General features: G+C 47.3%; 5 protein-coding genes across 5 annotated transcripts, besides 3 other annotated features; 4 read left to right on the top strand and 1 right to left on the bottom strand.

Annotated features, from left to right (window-relative positions):
• Window positions 1-2,711: 2,711 nt before the first annotated feature.
• Window positions 2,712-2,732: a sequence feature (AT_rich).
• A 692-nt stretch (window positions 2,733-3,424) lies between these two features.
• On the top strand, window positions 3,425-5,497 carry TSTA_087080 (uncharacterized protein; the record flags this gene model as incomplete). The annotated part of the gene is made up of 5 exons (XM_002478393.1): window positions 3,425-3,457; window positions 3,499-3,582; window positions 3,652-3,993; window positions 4,132-4,779; window positions 4,829-5,497. The coding sequence occupies 5 exons, from the start codon at window positions 3,425-3,427 to the stop codon at window positions 5,495-5,497; spliced, it is 1,776 nt and encodes a 591-aa protein (XP_002478438.1).
• Window positions 5,498-7,083: 1,586 nt separating this feature from the next.
• On the bottom strand, window positions 7,084-7,753 carry TSTA_087070 (histone H4.1). Its single transcript, XM_002478392.1, has 3 exons — window positions 7,643-7,753; window positions 7,310-7,585; window positions 7,084-7,247 (listed from the first exon to the last, which is right to left on the bottom strand). Exons 1-3 carry the CDS (start codon window positions 7,650-7,652, stop codon window positions 7,222-7,224), a joined length of 312 nt encoding a protein of 103 aa, XP_002478437.1. The 5' UTR covers window positions 7,653-7,753; the 3' UTR covers window positions 7,084-7,221.
• A 661-nt stretch (window positions 7,754-8,414) lies between these two features.
• TSTA_087060 (histone H3) lies at window positions 8,415-9,016 on the top strand (the record flags this gene model as incomplete). Its single annotated transcript, XM_002478391.1, has 3 exons — window positions 8,415-8,439; window positions 8,576-8,683; window positions 8,739-9,016. 3 exons carry the CDS (start codon window positions 8,415-8,417, stop codon window positions 9,014-9,016), a joined length of 411 nt encoding a protein of 136 aa, XP_002478436.1.
• Window positions 9,017-10,264: 1,248 nt separating this feature from the next.
• Window positions 10,265-10,294: a microsatellite.
• Window positions 10,295-10,568: 274 nt separating this feature from the next.
• Window positions 10,569-10,596: a microsatellite.
• Window positions 10,597-11,124: 528 nt separating this feature from the next.
• TSTA_087050 (MFS multidrug transporter, putative) lies at window positions 11,125-14,631 on the top strand (the record flags this gene model as incomplete). The annotated part of the gene is made up of 4 exons (XM_002478390.1): window positions 11,125-12,935; window positions 13,606-14,006; window positions 14,031-14,157; window positions 14,211-14,631. 4 exons carry the CDS (start codon window positions 11,125-11,127, stop codon window positions 14,629-14,631), a joined length of 2,760 nt encoding a protein of 919 aa, XP_002478435.1.
• Window positions 14,632-14,873: 242 nt separating this feature from the next.
• Window positions 14,874-16,908, top strand: TSTA_087040 (uncharacterized protein; the record flags this gene model as incomplete). Its single annotated transcript, XM_002478389.1, has 2 exons — window positions 14,874-15,297; window positions 15,386-16,908. 2 exons carry the CDS (start codon window positions 14,874-14,876, stop codon window positions 16,906-16,908), a joined length of 1,947 nt encoding a protein of 648 aa, XP_002478434.1.
• Window positions 16,909-17,022: the final 114 nt, after the last annotated feature.

Below are 17,022 nucleotides of genomic sequence, written 5' to 3'. Positions count from 1 at the left end.
AGTGGTGTGACTCAGACATGAAGTCTGTGCAATACTTCGGAATTAAGCGAGATTGATCATGTAGTCCTCAGAGCTGTCTTCTTACTCATACGCCGAAATGCCGAGGCTGGCCGAGAGCGCGTGACGGTGGTCAGCTGACTCGATCGCTAACCCGTTTTTCAGTTTCTCAGTCAGTGCTTGATCATGGAACTACTGTTAATTCAATATCTACGTTCTGACAAATGTATTTCAAGCTTGTATCAAATTGGAGGTCACACGGGCAGCGGACACAAAAGGTGGACTTTTTTCGTCTAGGTCATCCCGACAATATGATTGGCTCAAGCGAGCCGAGTAGTTTAGTTCATGGTCCGTGGAGAAAGAAAAGAAAAAAAAAAAGAAAAGACATCTGGCTTTTGCGGGGTAGTACCTATCAGCTCGGACACAACTCGGCTGATTTTACCCTAATTCTCAATTTCCCAGATCTTTGGAATATTGCCAAGGGTTGGGTTGCCATCGAACCGAGTTTCTCAGCTGGAACTGGATTGGAATGTAGCTTAAAAACCAAGCCCAACACATGTATACAGTCACGAGATGCAGTCCAAATCCCTACGGTGTATTTGTTCACCGGACATTGTAAGGCTATTCCTCGGACCGGATGCCTACCGGCAAGCCGGTCCTACAATGGCATGAGCTGAGGCCTGTGTCCGTATATGGTAGTACTATTCTCCAGATCGAGTATGGGGTTGCGGCATCGGTACAAACGTGCCTTAGGTATTGATACACTTATTCCGCGTCCTGCCTGTTACAGCCGAGAAATGTAGAAGCGAACCGATCACTCTACAGTAGCTGCGACGACAAGTGTACTCATCTATGCAACTGGAAAATTTTCCTCAATATCGATGTTTCTCATAGAATGCAAATACTACTACTAAAAATGGTTCGCGCAATGGACCCTTAGCCGATGGTCTGGACGCGGCCCTCAGTCCCAGGTCTAGACCCCGTCCATGCCAGGTCCAGAACGACCCCAAGACTTGAAGATTCAGAACCTGCAAGACAACCAACGCACGCTGAATCTAGATTGATCCATGTATGAAAATTTAGAAATTCTCGATGATTATTAGCGTTATTGTTTATGCGAGAAGCATAACTGATATGCAGGGAGTCGACTACTGCTCGACACAAACGTACGCCGTTTACGGAGCGGAGTGACGGCCGTAAGACCTTACTACCAAAGGGCCGATGCATATACCGGCATCTAGATTATTAGCTTGTATACAATGTACACTCGTATGCTAGTCCTACCTACCCCTTAAACTATTCCAGATTCTAGATCGGCTATAATACCAACTCCAAATCATCTGAACTGTAAACACCGTCTGAACATGTACAGCCGACTCCGTCTCCCATAGCTGACAGTCCTATCCTGTTTTCAAGACCGGGGATATCAGTTGAATATCCATACAACTATCTCCGCGATCTCGCTCCAAATCTTGATTACCGGTCACAACAGCTATATCCGCGTCGGCGATCTGATGTACTACGCAGTTCGAACAGGGATGGATAGCGGATATACGCTTATAAAGACCGGACGCCGTATAGCACAAGCCACAGTCTCTTCCAAGTACATTATCTGGAAAAACTTAGCATAGATCTATAATCTCAACAATCCCACCAACAGAAAAAAGAAACGTAAAAAATCTACCCTCGCGCAGAAATTTTCCGACGAACATGGGCGTCCAACGGAATAAACACAGTTCATTACGTATCAGTACACGGCGCAGTAATACAGAAAACAAGCACACGGGCCTCCGCGGAACCACACCTCCAGAAACTCAACCACTCTCCATGATCTACGCTAATGTACGTTTTCGGACGCTAAAAACACCAGAGAAAATTTTTCCCACACAGCCAGGTATTCTGGAAACTTTCTAATTGTGGATGCCGGCCGAGACGGAGTAGTAAGTCCTAATTCGGTAGTGTACTATGTATGTAGGAACGGAGTACTCCGTATTTCTCTTATTTGATTAGGAACCGCATAAGCCTCGTCTTTAAGCCTCAACCTAATGCTTGAAAAAAATTTTTCATCCTCAGCGTTGTTATCATTTATGTCTGAGATTTTGACTCAACTCCTGCATGAAAACATTCCCACTACTGCAATATGCTAGTGTTGGATATCGATCAGGGATGCCATTCCAAGCTGAGACTGTATCTTTTAGACAAGGCGAGAGGTTTCAGTTGCATGAGTCGTTGTATTGGCATTGGTAACAACGTTGATCGCGCTGAAACCTACCGTTTTTAGATGCTTTTCACCGATCTTCGGATATTCTCTTTCCCTGTATGTACACGTAGACGCACTCTTTACGTGAATCTTAATTGATTGATAATTAAGGCTAATAACACCTATCCACCGGCAAAATGACAAATTGATAATGAATGCCTGTAGTAAATGAATTTCCCGAGGCTGATATATATCGATTACTCGGAGTATCGCATAATCATAAAAACACCGACCTCGGGAAATCGTCACCCTATATCTGTCTTTCTAATCACCGTACTCATGTCGTACAAGACATGAGTTCGTCCGGTAGTCGCAAAGTTAACCGCATGGCATACGGAGCACGGAGTAGATACCGGCGTTGATACCGGGATCATCCGAGTGTTCGGCCCTCTGATAAGTTGATAACCTTAAGATTCCGGTACACAGACCTGCCTGCAGCTACTAAATCTAGATGAAAAAAAAAAAAAAAATTTTTCTTTCAATTCAACGATTTTCAGATGAAGTGGCTTTTTGTTTGTTGAGTGTTACTGTCGCACTCCATCTATTCAATATGACTCATTCTTTCCACTCCCTCGCTGGGGTTATCTAAGACAATTGAGCTTAAACTACAGATGTTACAATCCCACCCAGGATATTTTTTTTAGATATCTTATCGATAACAACAGTGGACATCCGGGGGCTGTGCCATCAACAAGGGATAAAAATCCACTGGCAAAAGGGAAAAAGGTGGCTTGGTGGGGGTCACATCTTCTCGGAAAGTTCGGCAGATTCTCTCAGTTTCTTTTTTTCAACACTTCCCGGATGGGTCTAGGGTCCACTTTTTTCTTCTGGAAGGATTGTTTATTCTATTGATGGTTACTATTGTTAGTACAATCTATGAGATGATAAGAATACATGAATATACATTCTTGATGCGTGATACTCGATAATGTTGCATACATAAGGACATCAGTAGTAGTCAGAATGATACGGGACTTCCAGTGTAGTTATGCGTCAGGCACTTAGGCACCAACAACTACACTAACCACCAACGAGGCTAGAGTCTGAGGCTGAAAAGGCCACTTTGTACAGCAGCTACGTATAATCAACAATGTTTACTAGATGATCATCCATTGTGCAATATAATTTCATAGAAAGTAACACTCATCGTACACTTTCTCAAAGAAAATGAATCCAGAAAATGTACCGACGTATATCAAGGTAAGCTACCTGAGGTCTACATCTCCAAATCGTAAACACAGGTACGATCTAAACATGCAAATCAGGTCAACCAAAAATATCTCCTTCCAAAGACCTTGAAAGAATTCAATTTACCCTGGACATGGGTACGTTATCCCTCCAGCAACCGAAGTGTCTATGTCAAGTGGCTGTCTCTCACACGCGGACGATAACAGGACGACAGCGACAGAGATTACCTAATAATCAAACAATACATCAGCCAAGATCTCCAAGATGCACTCTTTGAGCATAGTCGACGACTCATGGAACGTAAAGAGCGTCTACACAGTATTGGCCGAAAGGTATTGGATGAATTGACTGATGATTATGAACGGAGTGACGACGATGACAGCGATACGGATGACGATCTGTTCGGGTTACGAGCGGCGCTGTTGGTTGATCTTGAGGATCAGATTTTTCTAGGCCCAAGGCAGAGAAAGGGAGGACCGTATGTGTCTTTTTCTGTGTTGAGTCCTGTTATTACGGTTGAGAATTTACGGGGTGATTTGTTTATTGCTGTAAGATTTAATGTTGAGACGACTATACTTGGTTATGAGTCAAATAAAGGGTGACGTTATTCCCCGAGTTCTTTCGTGGAGGAACTGACCGTATATAGTGATGGTCATGAATTGTTCTTCCACGATATATGTCTGCAGTATCTCAGCAGCTCGTCGAAGGAAGATCTTCTCATGAAACCGGAATCTGATCCGTCGAGTTCGCTTGTTGTGACGAGATCAACGAATACGCAGATCAACCCGCAAGCTAGTCTTTCGCTGTCTCAGTCGCCTTCGGCCAGTGTGTCGATAGGGTTGACACGCTCGAGTGGATTGAGTGTGCAGTATTCGGTGAATACTTGGTATGTAAGTGCGCATCGCGTTGTTAATGGTGAGTACACCTCCGTCTCTATCGAGTCGACAGCTCAATTGGGCATAGGACAAGAGTCAAGCAAGGCGAAAAGTACGAAGGAACACCAGAAAACCCAATCTCTTGCATCAGCGGAGGAATTACCTAGGTATCAGTGGTTCTGGGCGGGTACTCACGAAGACACGAGAAAGCTTACGCCAGACTTGAAGCATACCGTTACTCGACATGTTGTAGTCAAACGCAAGCTTCAATTGGTCGGTTTCCCATTCAGCGATACAACGAACCTTGAAACACGTACCGAACAAGGGTTGCCAAACCCCGAGATGCAGATTCATGAACAGCAAACAAGGTCCAAGCCGGAAGCGACCCCGGAGACCAAGTCATATGATCATCTGCTTCAGGCGTTGCAGCATCATTTTACATTCAAATTCTCCGCACAGGTACAGAAATTTCCTCCCTACGCAATGTTCGCTACTTACAGCCATACAGGTCAGAGTGAAACGTCGGTACGGACGCGTGCACCGTCTTCTCGTCCTCAGCGGCAACGAGGTCAAGGGAAAATTCTTAAAACCAGTATATACAGTAAACTTCACTCTGCGACCGCCATCCGACTGGTTCGATGAGTTGATAAAAGATGGATGTCGTCGTGATTCTGGTTCTATCGACGAATCAACGGTGATGACAGATAAAACCGGCACGAAGCAATCTGTAGATATCGTCGGCACTGAAGATGGTCCAGATGGAAAAGAGTTGGAGAAGAAAGTCTCCGACAGTGAAGACAATTCTGACCCATTCGTCTTTCCCCTGGGGCCCACGGTTGATGTCGAATCTATGCTAGAAAAACTGAAGGACAAGGTTAGAATCTCCTTTTGGGGTGATGAAATACATGCTAACGTCACCAAGAACGCCGGAAAATGGGATCGAATACAAGCCAAGCGCTTGACAGATATCACTGCCGATCCACCGTTGATGGACATTCACGAGAAGAAAAAGGCGCCTGAATTTTATAAGAAGGTGGAAAGTATGAAGGAAATTATAAAGATGCGACAGCAGGATATGCAGGAGATGGATAGAGAGCGAGAGGAAAGCAAGATTCCTGATATACCGGCTCTGGATCTAGACGAACGGAGACGTGTTGCAAAACGCGTCGTGCGTTGATGGTCTGCCGTATCTCATAAGTCAAGGCTGGAGTTGTGCTCGACAAAAAGCTGGTGTCGGCGCTGCCCATGCTCTCGGTATATTTTTCATCAGTCGTATATATGTCGGTGCGAATCTTGATTCGTACGAGAGTTTCCCTTGGAGTATCGATCCTACCGTGTGCATATCCGAGACGAATGGCTGACCGAGAACTTAATGCGATGCCATTCTCCTATCTGCACATCCAAATGTAGTTACTGTCTCGTTGAGAGATGTCCACTCGTAACGGCGCCATGATATCGCACTAACGAGTCTAGTGAGCTGGTGATGAGTAGCGATACCATGCTATGCAGGACTGATAGCAGGGAGCACTCATTCTGCAAGTCCAACCATACATGGGCTGTAATTCAAAAATAGCATTGATAGAGCTTTGAATAATAGGAGAGACCAGTCCCACGAGGCTGCCCGGAACGCCAAGACGGAATCTTTGATTTCCGTTTCTGCCTGAGGCAGTAATATTCGGCGGCGACAGCTTACCTATATGCTGTGATATGCCGACGAGTACGTGCTGTATCTTGAAATAAAATCACATTCGGGTTTTATGTGCAGTTTTAAATATGGATACACGCAACTCCCAGTATGATAAGGCGTTGTTGTGTGGTGTTATCGTTGAGTGTTTTCCCCGACCGATGCGATTTGTATGTATCCGCGTAGAAGTATTGTAGATTCAAAATTTATATTGAGGACCATGGTCGCCCATGTCTATTCGTGTACTTTCTAATGGTGTAGGCATATTCGTGGTAGTATTCTCTGTGTGCCGGGCAGTTTTTACATTTCCAGCACCATTCTGAGTCGCGCGCTATTGCTGTCTGGTTGATTGAGGTGGGTTTTCAACCGTGAAAGTGATATATATATATTTATATACACCACCAACGCATTTACTCTACGACATGACATTACAACGCCAACAACCGACCCAAACTATACCAAAATACCACACAATACACACGAAATCGATGCGTAGACTACGACTGAACAGGTCCCGAGCAAGAATTAAACCCAAATATATACGAAATCGTGGATATTTTCAACATATACCAGCATCATCCGACCGCGAAATATCAACGGCAACAGCCCAGCATACGAATTGCCTACAATAGTTTCACTAGGCAGACTGATGCTCAATTGAGAGCATAAGTAACTACGTAGTACCGCAGGCATACCTTGAGATACGTACAGATGGGAGAGGCCTGTCAGGATCATAGGGTATGCATTGCCGCTCGCAACAGCAACCAAACGGGGACCAAGTATACATAGGTTCCAAACATCAACAACTACAGCGACACGCCAATAACCACAAAGAGTGAATCCGACCGCACGAAAGCACGACTACGAAGTTCAAGAGCAAGAGCCTTTCAAGTTCATTCATTTCATGTGCGATGACCGAGCAGTCGCAACTCCAGTCCACCTAAGATAAACGGCCGCTATGATACAAAGATATTGAGACCCGTAGGTCACAAGTCGACCAGTGTAGACGAGGTATAATTTAAAAGTAGTAGTAAAAAGAAAATGCAAATCCCAGACCCATAAAGACGTGAAGAAACAGAAACAAAAAGCTATTCAGAGAACACCCTGACGACCGTGTCATACCGAAACCCAACCCAGAATAACGCGTCACCACAGCGGCGAACACACGCGTCGACCGCATAGGCAAGGCGGTGTCAAAACAAGGAAGAAAAAATCGTCTAGCCACCGAAACCATAAAGGGTGCCTGAGAAGAACAACACGTTAGAACGCGTCGAAAAACACGTGTAAAAAGAGAAGTAGACTTACGGCCCTGTCGCTTGAGAGCATAAACAACATCGAGGGATGTGACAGTCTTGCGCTTGGCGTGTTCAGTGTATGTGACAGCATCGCGAATAACGCCTTCGAGGAAGGTCTTCAGGACACCACGAGTCTCCTCGTAAATCATGGCGGAGATACGCTTAACACCACCACGGCGAGCGAGACGACGGATAGCGGGCTTGGTAATACCCTGGATGTTGTCACGCAAGATCTTTCGGTGACGCTTGGCACCACCCTTGCCGAGACCCTTTCCACCTTTGCCACCTGTAGAGAAGTCAGCGATGAACTGAAGATGTTAGTGGAAGAGTCTGAGGTACTCACGTCCAGTCATTCTGATAGATGTATTGAGTGATGAGATAGACAGGTAAGAAGTATTGGATGCGTAACGCGTTGATGAGCGAGTTGGATAAGTAAGACTTGAAGATGGAGACTGGAGATGGAGAGGAGAAAGAAGGAGGAAGAGAGAACGCGGTGGGAGATATTTCTATTGAAAGAGCCGTACGCGGGAAGGTGCCTGGGATCACGCGCTAGTGGGTGATCTGGCCAATCAGGTTGATCTGGAGCGGTTCTCACTGATCTCACGCTGGCACACTGATCTTGCCATTGCCAGCCACGGCAGCGCGGATCAGTAATTTTGGCCGGTGGAATCCGCATTCTGATCCAGCTAATAATCGACTGACAATTTGATTCGATTCAGAAATACCGGTTGTGGTTGGGATCAAACTGGTATTTGCATTCTGTGATCCTGCATTCTGATTGGTGGGTTGGCGGATCAGACTCGCTTACGTACGCTCCCGTGACTAGCGCCCGTCAAGCATTTCTGATTTCCCTAACAAAATTGCGTGTCAGAATCACGCTTATCGCAGGCAGCTTTCCCGCCCAGCTTTTCTGATCCAAATTTGCGACCGCCCACAAGGCAGTCGCCCAGATCACCCACCCGCCCCTCGCCCACTACAAATACTTTTCCCCCGCCCACTTTCTCTTCCTTCTTACAACTCTCTCATCCATCCATCCACTCGATTACTATCCATCCACAACACCATCACTTTTCATCAACAAATTTATCTCATTCATCAAATAAAACACATACACAATGGCTCGTACGAAGCAGACAGCTCGTAAGTCAATTTTTACACCTCACTTTCCCTTTCATCTCGCTGTCTTGTTGTCGCTGGTCACGCGTCTTTGGCGATGCCGACCGTGACGCGATGACTTTCTCACTCAACCTTACATCTCACTAACACTTCTCACTAGGTAAATCCACCGGTGGCAAGGCCCCTCGTAAGCAGCTTGCTTCCAAGGCCGCTCGTAAGGCTGCCCCCTCCACTGGAGGTGTCAAGAAGCCTCACCGTTACAAGCCTGGTATGTCGCGCGTCTTACACTTTTACTTGACCCAACTCATTCTAACAACTCTCAGGTACCGTCGCTCTTCGTGAAATTCGTCGCTACCAGAAATCCACCGAGCTCCTCATTCGCAAGCTGCCTTTCCAGCGTCTTGTTCGTGAAATTGCTCAGGATTTCAAGTCCGACCTCCGCTTCCAATCTTCTGCCATCGGCGCTCTTCAGGAGTCCGTTGAGGCTTACCTTGTCTCCCTTTTCGAAGACACCAACCTTTGCGCTATCCATGCCAAGCGTGTCACCATCCAGTCCAAGGACATCCAGCTTGCCCGTCGTCTCCGTGGCGAGCGCTCATAAATTCCTTTCTTGTTCTTTGACACGATGAGTCGGTCTACCACACGACTTGCGGTTAATTGGGTTGGCGATCACGGGGGCTTTGCTTTTTCTTTTATTACTCTTGTTCATTTTATCATGACTACTGGCGAGAAATGACGGGTTTTTGTTTTGCTTTAACGGGTTAACTGGGTATTCCATTTTGTTTTTCTTTCAGCTGAAATAGCAATGGTCAGAAGGCAGTGGCCGAACCACACCAAAGGTCCAGTCCATCGAATGTATATTATCGAGACCAATCTGATGACAATAGACTTGATGTCTACAAGCATGTCGATACTCTTTCCTTGCTATGATCTTAGGTAGCTCAGCCAGTAATGAACGCGTGTTCAGTATGTTTCTATTCGAGTAGTCTACGCGGTCGCGTTGACGCGATGGTATACGACCCTCTACGATATGACCGTACCTTGTATGTGTAGAGCTGCGGTGTATATACTATCCGACCGATCATCCATGTCTCCGAATAGTTTCTATGTGAGTTCGGTAGTGCTGATGTCGACCGTCCGAAGCCTGTCTGGTGACGGCCGATGACGATCGAACAGTACATCATGCCCACACGAATCGATTTCTAGACGTTGTTATCTCGGAGTATCAAAGAGCCAAAGGCCCTCGTCATCTATATCTGTGTAAGGGGTAGGTGGGTGGCGGTGACCGGGGTTCATTAACCGAATTGTCGGTGTAGATACTGTACTCTGTCCCCTATTCGACTTGATTATTGTGCGCGAGGCGCATTCGTAGTATGGCAGTGATCGAATCGTTCAACTGATTTTGATTTTTGCTTTTCATGCCTTTAGAAAGAGTATGCGTTGCCGTGGTTGGACTGGAGGCTGGCGAAGATTCGGCGACGCGTGGGGGATGGATCTGGGTCCAGCGATATATATTTGCGCCACGATCTCAGGAGCCCAGACCCAAGAGATACCTAGGTAGAAAACAGATCTCTCGAGGACACTGTGAACACTGAAGACGATGCAACTGAAAGGTGAATACTCGATACACACCAGGTTGCAGAGTCCACCTGCGCAACAGAGATAGCATCGCGATTGCCAATCTGAACTGATGGTGCTCCGAACAACATACGACACAGTGAATACGGTGAGAATACCTGGTGAGTCAGGAGACAAGTTTTCCCAGTTGTCTTACTTGCATTAGGTAGACGCTGATCTGCAAAAATGCCACGATTATAGGATTCATCTCGAAGATCCCAGAATCTGAAGTATCAGATCAGATATCAGATCAGATCAGATCGATCTGACAGATGTTGCTGCCTCAAAATTCAGTCATCCACAGGCCCAGCCAGTTACGTGCGTAAGGTTGATGTCATGATTTGCTAACCGGAAGTCGGCACGTGTTTTCGCGGCCTCTCATCCAGAAATAGTTTAGTGTGCTCACGGGACTCCGTGGACTCCGTGTGATTGGCTGGTGCTTACGAATCCCTTCGGCTCTTCATGCTACAAGACGATTGTTGACTCGTCTACGGAGTACAATCTATTCACTTTATCCAAGACAAAGGTGCTAGACTGCCAGCCAGTCAGCCAGCTAGTCAGCCAAAACCAACAGTCCGATGAATCAGCGTTCCATCGTGAATCGTGCATAACTCGCCGGATTCTTCTTAGCCGAGAAAACTACAAAGTGGAGTGACCGCCACGGCCGGTTTCCCAGAAACAGCATAATTCGTCTGGTTTCCACAGGCCAGAGATTGGAAATGGACTAAAATCTCGTACGAAGCAACGCATTTTATGATTGCGGTGGCTCCATATTGTGCAGAATATTAAGGGTGGAAATGGGGAAATAAAAGGGCTCCTGATCTGTGGCGAAAATGTGATTTAAGTACATGGCATGCCCCCTTTAGGTCTGTTAGTTTTTGTTGGTAGAATCATTGCAACTCAATTAGACGACACTTACCCGTCATATATCGCGATTAGTAGTGATATCATCATACATTTGGTTGTATATAATTATTCGTGGTGACTGCCTAGAACGGCAAGCCTACGACTTCCCTTTTTGTTTTTTTTTTTTTGGGCCGAGGGACTCCAGCGCAACGGCAGTAAAAAAAAACAAAAACACGCATAAACACCATGGCGGAAACTGTCACTCCTACACGAATACCCTTCTGGCGCAAAGTCATCGACCAGGCTGGCGTCACCCCCGAAGTCGCCAACTATACTTACCCAGGCTCCGGTACCAAAGAAGACCCTTACATCATCTCATGGATCCCCAACGATCCCCGCGATCCCATGCGATTCTCCAAAACGGCGAAATGGGGAATCACCATGTTGGTAGCCGTCTCAACGCTCGCCGTCGCCCTCGCTTCTTCGGCGTACAGTGGTGGTATTCTACAGACGATGCTGGCCTTTGGTATTAGCCAAGAAGTTGCAACACTCGGTATCTCGCTGTTCGTGCTGGGATTTGCCATTGGACCGTTGGTGTGGGCGCCCATGAGCGAACTGTTCGGTCGACAAATTCTTTTCACCGTCACCTATTGCCTGCTCACTGTGTTCAGTGCTGGCTGCACTGGCTCCAAGAATCCCCAGACCTTGATCATCCTACGTTTCTTCGCCGGTGCTTTCGGTTCCTCCCCGCTCACCAATGCCGGAGGCGTCATTGCCGATATGTTCTCGGCCTCTGAGCGAGGGTTGGCTACGACCTTCTTTGCTGTTGCCCCTTTTTTGGGTCCCGTGCTCGGTCCTATTATTGGGGGTTTCCTGGGAGAGTACGCTGGATGGAAATGGGTGGTGGGCTTCATCGCTATATTCGCTGGCGTGGTCTGGATTATTGGAACTCTCTTGATTCCTGAAACCTATGCTCCTGTCCTGCTTCGCCGGCGCGCCGCCAAGTTGCATAAAATGACCGGGAAGGTATACGTGACGCACATCGACGTGCAACGAGGCCACGTCTCGATTCAGCAGGCTCTCAAGGCTTCTTTGCTGCGACCGTGGATTCTGCTGTTGAGGGAGCCGATTGTCTTGCTTCTTTCGGTCTATATGGCCATCATTTACGGAACCTTGTACATGCTCTTCGGTGCCTTCCCCATCGTCTTTGAAGGAACCCGTCATTGGAGTCAGGGAATCACGGGTCTTTCTTTCCTTGGTGTCATGGTCGGCATGTTATTCGCCGTCATGTATAGTATTTGGGACAACAAGCGTTATCTGAGAGAAGTCGAGAAGCAAGGTGGATTCGCAGCGCCCGAAGCCCGTCTCCCTCCCTGTCTCGTCGGCTGTGTTGCTTTGCCCGTCGGTCTGTTTTGGTTCGCATGGACTAATTATCCATCAATCCACTGGATAGTCTGTATCCTCGCTGGCGTCCCTTTCGGTTTCGGCATGGTTTTGGTTTTCCTCGGCGTCATGAACTACCTGATCGATGCGTACACCATCTTCGCCGCCTCCGTACTCGCCGCAAACTCCGTTCTTCGTTCTCTGTGTGGTGCCGCTTTCCCTCTGTTCACCACTTACATGTACCACAACCTCGGTATCCACTGGGCCTCGAGCGTCCCCGCCTTTTTGGCCCTTGCCTGTGTCCCGTTCCCATTCCTCTTTTACAAGTACGGCGCCCAGATTCGCGAGAAGTGCAAGTACGCCGCCGAATCCATTGCATTTGTTCGCAAAATGTTGCAAGCCGCCGCCGCCCAGGATGAATCAACCGATGGCGAGAAAATCGAAGAGCCCGAGTTTGATCGTACCGAAGCCCCAGCTCCTCACGACGTCAGCTCTGAGTCTGGGGATGAAGAGGCTGAAGAAGAACCCGCTCGTCGTATGTACTCGCGTGCTTCACGTGCTTCTACTCGGACGGCCACCAGCTCTCATCGCAGATTTGAATACGAAGGCAACCCGTACGACATTGATCGCGTCAACACAAGGGACTCGGACTTTAGCATCATTGCGCCTGGGAAGTCTCTCTCTTAGACCGTAGCCTCTTCCTCTCTATTTTCATTTTCTTCTTTTCTTTTTTGAACATACGACCTGTGGGTGATTTTTTTTTGTTAACTTTTTTTTTTTTTTTCAAAAATTCTTTGCAACCTTATAGACCTGTCATTATACCTGCATACGGCTGGAAGCCTGAGGAGTTTTCTGTTTGTTTTGGCGTGATTTTGATATATAGCATACGCCTGGATACGTACATATATCTAGTCCGAATAATCGATAATGTTGATGATCTATCTACTTTCTCTCAGTGTAAACGGCTGTTCGGCACTGATATTTCACGTGATTCCTGATTGATAATCTGATCTAGATCAGCCCGGCCAACCACAGATCTCCGATGTAAAAATATCATCTCCGACGGAGTTAAGATTCTGTTCTGGTCGGTTCTGTTTGTTGTACAGAGTATCCCGTCGTGCTTTTCCTCTGTCTACACTTCTTCTTCATTTTTATCTTGCGTGCTGGCGGGCTGTTAATCTGTTTGGTTTTCGGTTTATGTGGGAATAAATTCCGGCGCCACTATTTTATTTGTTGCCTTGGGTCCAGCCTCTGCGATTCTCACCGATCCGTATAGTTTCTCAGCTACGATCTCTACAGATTGAAAATTCGCCAACGGTACGATACACATAGAACTACATACAGACCTGTCGCAATGCGCCGAGTTGTATCAGACCTGCTCATATCAGCGGGGCGCCGACCCAGCAACAATTTGTCATCACTGCGAAATCGAAGAACGAACGGTAGTAATCCCTCACAACAACGACGGCACAATTCGAATAAGTCTATCGATGGGCCTGACTCCATACCCACGAAAGGATCGTCTGGATCAACGACGTCGTCCACCGTCTCTCCACCTCCGACCTCAGCGACGTCGGCTACTTCACCACCATTATCAGTATCCCGAAGTCGCCGCAGTGCATGGGAACTCATAAAATCAGGTCCCATCGGTCGGTTCGGTGATTGGTACACAAATACGCAGCACAAGAGGCCGTACGTTACGCAATTGGCGAGTTCGTTGATCATTTATCTGGCCGGGGATTTGAGTGCGCAGTTACTGTTTCCATCAGAAATGAAAACGACGGAATCCGTTGATGGAGGGGAACGGGAAACGGTCGCGACGGCGGGATATGATCCGTTGCGCACGTTGAGGCATTTGACTGTTGGTCTTGTGTCGAGTATTCCTTCGTATAAATGGTGACCCTTCACTCCCTTGCAAGGTCTATGACTCTCTTACTGACAGGGAATAGGTTCATGTTCCTCCACCACAACTTCAACTACACCTCCAAATTCCGCTCCATCTTCACCAAAGTCGCCGTTCAACAAGCTGTCTTCACTCCAGTTTTCAACACGTACTTCTTCAGCATGCAATCCTTACTAGCGGGCGCAACAATCGAAGAAACATGGGAACGACTCAAACTTGCTGTTCCCAACAGTATTAAGAATAGTGTGAAGCTGTGGCCGGCTGTGACTGCGTTTAGTTTTATGTATATCCCCCCGCATTTTAGGTCGGTGTTTGGGGGTATGATTGCGGTAGGGTGGCAGACGTATCTTTCTTGGTTGAATCAGAAGGCTGCGCGTGAGGTTGCGGCTGCTGAGGCTGCTGCTTCTTCTGGTGTTGAGATCTCTGCTGTGAGAACTGCGGACGATCGAATTTCGCAAGCGGCTTGAGTTTTTTTCCTTTGGTTTTGTGATACCCTTGATTTTTCATTCCTCCTTTTCCTTGCTTGGTTTTGCATGATAGATTGCACTGGCTTAGATTTATAGACGATATATAGTTCCGTAGAACATAGATCAACATCAAAAAATGATTGGTAAATATTTCCCAATCCGTCCAACGCGGGTCACGCGTCATCCGAACATCAGAATCCTCAAAGCATGTCTTGCATCTTCTGCCGCGGCCATAGCAAGCAATGTCCTGCCCTGCTAAACAAATCGATATGCGATCGAACAATATCGACGACAACAGCAGCGACTACGGCTGCGAATTCACCCCAGACGAAGAAGAGCTGTTGAACGATCTACTCGCACGCGTCGCCGCCCCAGCTATCCTTACCACTAATCCTCCAACCACCACCACCGAAGAAACCCCATCCGAAATCCCTCAAGAATTTATCAAAGAAGTCCTAGATGATTTACAACCTCTATCCGACCCGCTAATCGTCTCCGACATCGAGGATTATGAAGTTCCTCATGCCGCCCGGTTCCCTAGGGTACTGGGTCGGGAAGCATGGAGTCCTGCGCGGAAATGGGGTTGGCAACAGAAGCAGAATAGTACTACAATTGCGCGGAAGTTATGGTCTTCGAGGGCAGTCGACGTCCACGCGGAGGTCGTTGGTATGTCTTTTTCTGTCTTTTTCTGCCGTCTTTGGTTTTCTTGCGATTTGGTGAAGAGCTGACGTCCTGACGATGTAGCGGTTGGTAGAACGCGAGGGATCTCCTGAAGGGAGAGAACGGGATCGAGAACGGCAGCGAAATAGGGAGAAGGAATGGACAGCAGTAGAGAACCAAGAACGATCTGACTCGCAGACGGAGTCTACGTCGAATAATAATAATAATAACGACGAGGATAATGCAGTGGCAAACCACCAAGAACAATCACCTATACAACGATTCCGAAAACCGCCCAACAAAGCGTTTTCAGTATCCGATTTGATTTCCCCAGCTTGGTGCGAGTTGCAATATTGGTATACACTGACGAAACATGGCCGAAAACGAAGGACACCGGCTATGATGCAAGGTAGCGCGGTACACAAAGTCCTCGAAGATGAAGTCCATACCACCGTACCCGTAGATATAACTACAAAGGAAGATGGATGGGCATTGAGGATATGGAATGTAGTTCAGGGACTTAGAACACTTCGACAATACGGATTGACGCGTGAGCTTGAGGTTTGGGGTCTTGTGGAAGGTGAAATTGTCACTGGTATTATCGATCAGCTTTCATACGTCTGTCCAGACCCGAAGCTTGAAGCGAGTGCTGCGCAGCACTATACGGAGATGGAAGCCGCTCGGGCTGCGTTGCCGGAGTATCAGATGTCGATATCGGATTATTTCATAACCTCGGGGGCGGGAAAGCCGTTGGATGAGATGTGGAAACAACAACCTGAAGAACCTGTGACGAACAAAGATGTGGACGATGATTATGGGACGGATCTCGATCAGTCGTATCTCGATGTTCCGAGGATATATATTACAGATATCAAAACTCGTGCTAGTCGTTCTGTACCGACGGTTAAGAGTACAGGGTTTCGTCCGACGCATTTACAGTTGCAGCTATACTACCATATGCTCAATCGATCCGTGACCAGTGATGATGTTACAATGGAAATGATTGCCAAACGCTATGATCTGGACCCCGAGCGTACATTCTCCGACGCATTCATTGCGGAAGTTGGGGGCTTGAATGAAGAGTACTACGATGCTTCATCGACCCTGAGCTCGGATCCTGACTATATCCCTGGAGGGAGTAGTCAAGACTCTGTCAGTATATTGCTTTCGCATAATAATTTGCACAGTCTTTGGGACTTGATGAAGAAACATCTTCGGTATACGTTTCTGCCTACCTTGCACAATCAAAACATCGCTCCATCCATCCCCGCTGCGACCCAGCCTGCATCGTTGGCGTTATATCCGACTGTGTTATCTCCAGTATTAACTGCGAAATACCTGTCGTCCACAAAGGCATCGGAAGACGGTGTCCCCGATGAACTGGGCAGTCGGTCATTCCTGTTTGATCCTTCAGATCTGACGTCTTATACTTCCGACCAATTGAGTTGGTGGCGAGGCGAGCGAGCGCCGCGAGGAGTCGAAGTGTTTGATGCGTGGAAGTGTCGGATATGTGATTTTCGGGAGGAGTGCGATTGGCGGATATCGAAGGAGTATGAGTTTGCTACGAGGCGGAGGAGATTGTCCAAGACTGCGATGGAGATGCTCGGGCAGGTTTAATGCACTAGTCGTCATACAGTTGTCTAATTTGGCATATGTATTTGGTCTGGGATTGCTATTTATGATTGATACGGTATGTACATAGTCTCATATCATGCCCGCAAGCATGCATGG

Source organism: Talaromyces stipitatus, genomic scaffold (assembly GCF_000003125.1).
Source record: "Talaromyces stipitatus ATCC 10500 scf_1105507295527 genomic scaffold, whole genome shotgun sequence".
NCBI classification, from domain to species: domain Eukaryota; kingdom Fungi; phylum Ascomycota; class Eurotiomycetes; order Eurotiales; family Trichocomaceae; genus Talaromyces; species Talaromyces stipitatus.
Note: the sequence above shows the minus strand (reverse complement) of the source record. Positions and strands in the feature narration are given on the sequence as shown.